Source organism: Mastomys coucha, chromosome X (genome assembly GCF_008632895.1).
Source record: "Mastomys coucha isolate ucsf_1 chromosome X, UCSF_Mcou_1, whole genome shotgun sequence".
Classification (NCBI taxonomy): domain Eukaryota; kingdom Metazoa; phylum Chordata; class Mammalia; order Rodentia; family Muridae; genus Mastomys; species Mastomys coucha.
In genome coordinates this window covers 41,862,982-41,865,730 of record NC_045030.1, presented here as the reverse complement: position 1 = coordinate 41,865,730, position 2,749 = coordinate 41,862,982, and the positions used below count along the sequence as shown (strand labels likewise).

The 2,749-nt window shown below is 45.3% G+C and overlaps 1 protein-coding gene across 1 annotated transcript in view; it reads right to left on the bottom strand.

Annotated features, from left to right (window-relative positions):
* Positions 1-2,749, bottom strand: part of Slc25a5 (solute carrier family 25 member 5) — a 12,611-nt gene that overhangs the window by 3,340 nt on the left and 6,522 nt on the right. Inside the window, exon 2 of the mRNA XM_031372410.1 lies at positions 3-196. Within this exon, the coding sequence (XP_031228270.1) occupies positions 3-196 (194 nt within the window). The remainder of the gene's footprint in view (positions 1-2; positions 197-2,749) is intronic.

Sequence of the window (2,749 nt, the reverse complement as noted above, 5' to 3'; positions counted from 1 at the left end):
ACTCCCGGACTCTGGGGCGGAGCAAAGCAAATGGCCGACTTATATAGCGGCAGCCAAGCGCTGAGTTGCCGGCGTAAGGGGCGGGCCGAGGCGGGCGCCCAGTACCGGCGCGGGGAATGGCAGAGCTGCTGAGTGGCTCGGGACACGCGGGAGGAGCCTGGGAGGTCGCCCTCCCAGCCTTGCCTGCCCTTGGCACCTGATCAGGTCAGAGTAAGGGACGGCTGCAAGGAGTACCTACAACTGGGGACCTGGACCCTGAGAAGGGTCAGGGAATAGGGAGGAAGGGTGAAGATAAAGTGTGCCCAAACGACAAGACAAAAAAACCAAACCAAAACAAAAACCAACAAGAAAAACCAACCCAGGTCTAGGGTGAAGACGACTCAGACAGACAAAACCTCCCCAAATTTAAGGAATCGAGATAAAGGTCTAGTGGTACATTAAGAGAATTCATTCAAACACACTTAAGGTCTGCGGTTCACTCACCCATTTTTGTAAAGAAAATTAGTTGTAGAATCAGGACTGGAATTACCATGGGGCACATGAATCAAGGTCATGAATCAAGACAGGATGAGATCCCTGTCTGTAAAGTTCTTAACATTAAGAATCCAAGGATTTTTGCATTGTTTTTTGAGTTTTTAACACATCACATTTATACACAAAATTCATTTATCTTGGTTGCTGAGTTGTTCTGTGTCAAGTTCTGTGAACTTCACCCTAGACCTGGCACTACTTTGAAGCTTTCTTTGTCTTCAGAGCCAGAGAAAACTGAGGTACCAGCAGTGTGTGATCGCATCTGCATGCCCCAGATTGGTTTGTAAGTAGTTTAACAAAGATCTTTCAGGGAATTGGCCTAGGAAAGTCCAAAGGACTGGACTCAAGGTGAGGGAATCATTTAACTGGAAGCCAAATGCAGAGCATCCAGAAGGATAAGAGGCTTAAAAAGGTTAAGATTGCAGTTAGCAGGTGTCTCTTCAGACACCTCTTCGATCATTAGATTGCTGAACTCACACTGTAGTGGCAATGGACCTGTGTTCCCTGAGCCCCTTAATCCTGAACTGAGTAAATATTTGCTACAAATGACCTTAAGATCAGGAGTCCTTCCTCATGTTCAGGACAGAAGCAGATATGTGCTCACCAAACCGCTTTCTAAATGACCAATGTTTCTTTTATAGAAATAAAGTCGACAGTTGAAAACTTAGCAGCATCTGAGCCTTAGGTGTCCAACCTTCAAAATTCCCAACGGCAAAATGCCAGTGTGCCTGTCCACGCTTAAGACATAGTAGGTGTTTTAACTAAAACCTACTAGGGCTTTTTCGATTTCTGTGATAAAACTCCATCACCCAAAACAACTTGAGGAGGGAAGGTTTATTTCATCTTTTTTGTTTGTTTGTTTGTTTGTTTTTCCAAACAGGGTTTCTCTGTGTAGCCCTAGCTGTCCTGGAACTCACTCCGTAGACCAGGCTGGCCTCGAACTCAGAAATCCACCTGCCTCTGCCTCCCAAGTGCTGGGATTAAAGGCGTGTGCCACCACCGCCCGGCTCATCTTTTTTTAAAAGAAGATTTATTTATTATATGTAAGTACACTGTAGCTGTCTTCAGACACAGCAGAAGAGGGCATCAGATCACATTATGAGAGGGTTGTGAGCCACCATGTGGTTGCTGGGAATTGAACTCAGGACCGTTGGAAGAGCAGTCAGTGCTCTTAACGGCTGAGCCATCTCTCCTGCCCAGGTTTATTTCATCTTACAGCTTGTAGTCCAAGTTGTAGACAAGAGCTCAGATGGCAGAAACCTAGAGACAGGTGGTGCAGAGGTCTTGGAGGAGAGCAGCTTACTGGCTTGCTCAGCATGCTTTCTTGTAGCATGCCCACCAGTTAAGTGGTGGCCCCGCCCACAACGAGCCGGGCCTATCAATCACCAAACAAGGAAGTGCACCACAAGGTTACCCACAAGCCATTCTGGTGGAGGCATTTTCTCAACTGAGGTTTCCTTCTCAGATGACACCAGCTTGTGTCAAGTTGACATAAAACTAGCCAGTACAGTGGGCGCATCACTTCTTTTCTTTCCTTGCTCTCTCCTACCTCTTTATCTGTCTACTACAGCTTCCTTCAGGGTTTCAGACCCTTCTAGGAGTAGAGTTTGTTACCTGTTAGCTCCAAGAAGCTTAGCAATACAAAATGGTGGGCACATTACATGTAGGGGTTCCAAGGAGCATTCTCTTTTTCCTTAGAAGTTTCTGTGAGGGACCTTTTTTGAGCCAGTATATCTACTATTTGCATGTGAGACCTGTGCTCTAGGGCTGAGCTACAGTCCCAGCCCCTAGATTTTTATTTGATACTAATAGCATATAAAATAATGAGTTTCATCATCACATCTTTACACATGCCTGTCATATAGGTTGCTCGTATCTACCCCGCATTACTCCCTTTCACTGGTTTCTTCCTTTATACATTTGTGCCATTTATGGGTATACACACACACACACACACACACACACACACACACACATTTAAACCCAGATTCTACATATGAGAAAAAGCTGTAACATTCATCTTTCTGAGTCTGCCTTATTCCACTGACTTCAGAGTCCATCGATTTCCCTGCAAATAACATAAGTTTGTTTTTCTTTAAAGCATAATAAAATTCCATTGTCAGACACATAGCTGGCAGAGCCTTTTGCTCCCATTCTGTAGGCTGTTTTCTGGTTCCCTCTTGGCTGTGAAGAAGCTCTGTAACATCCTGCAGACTCT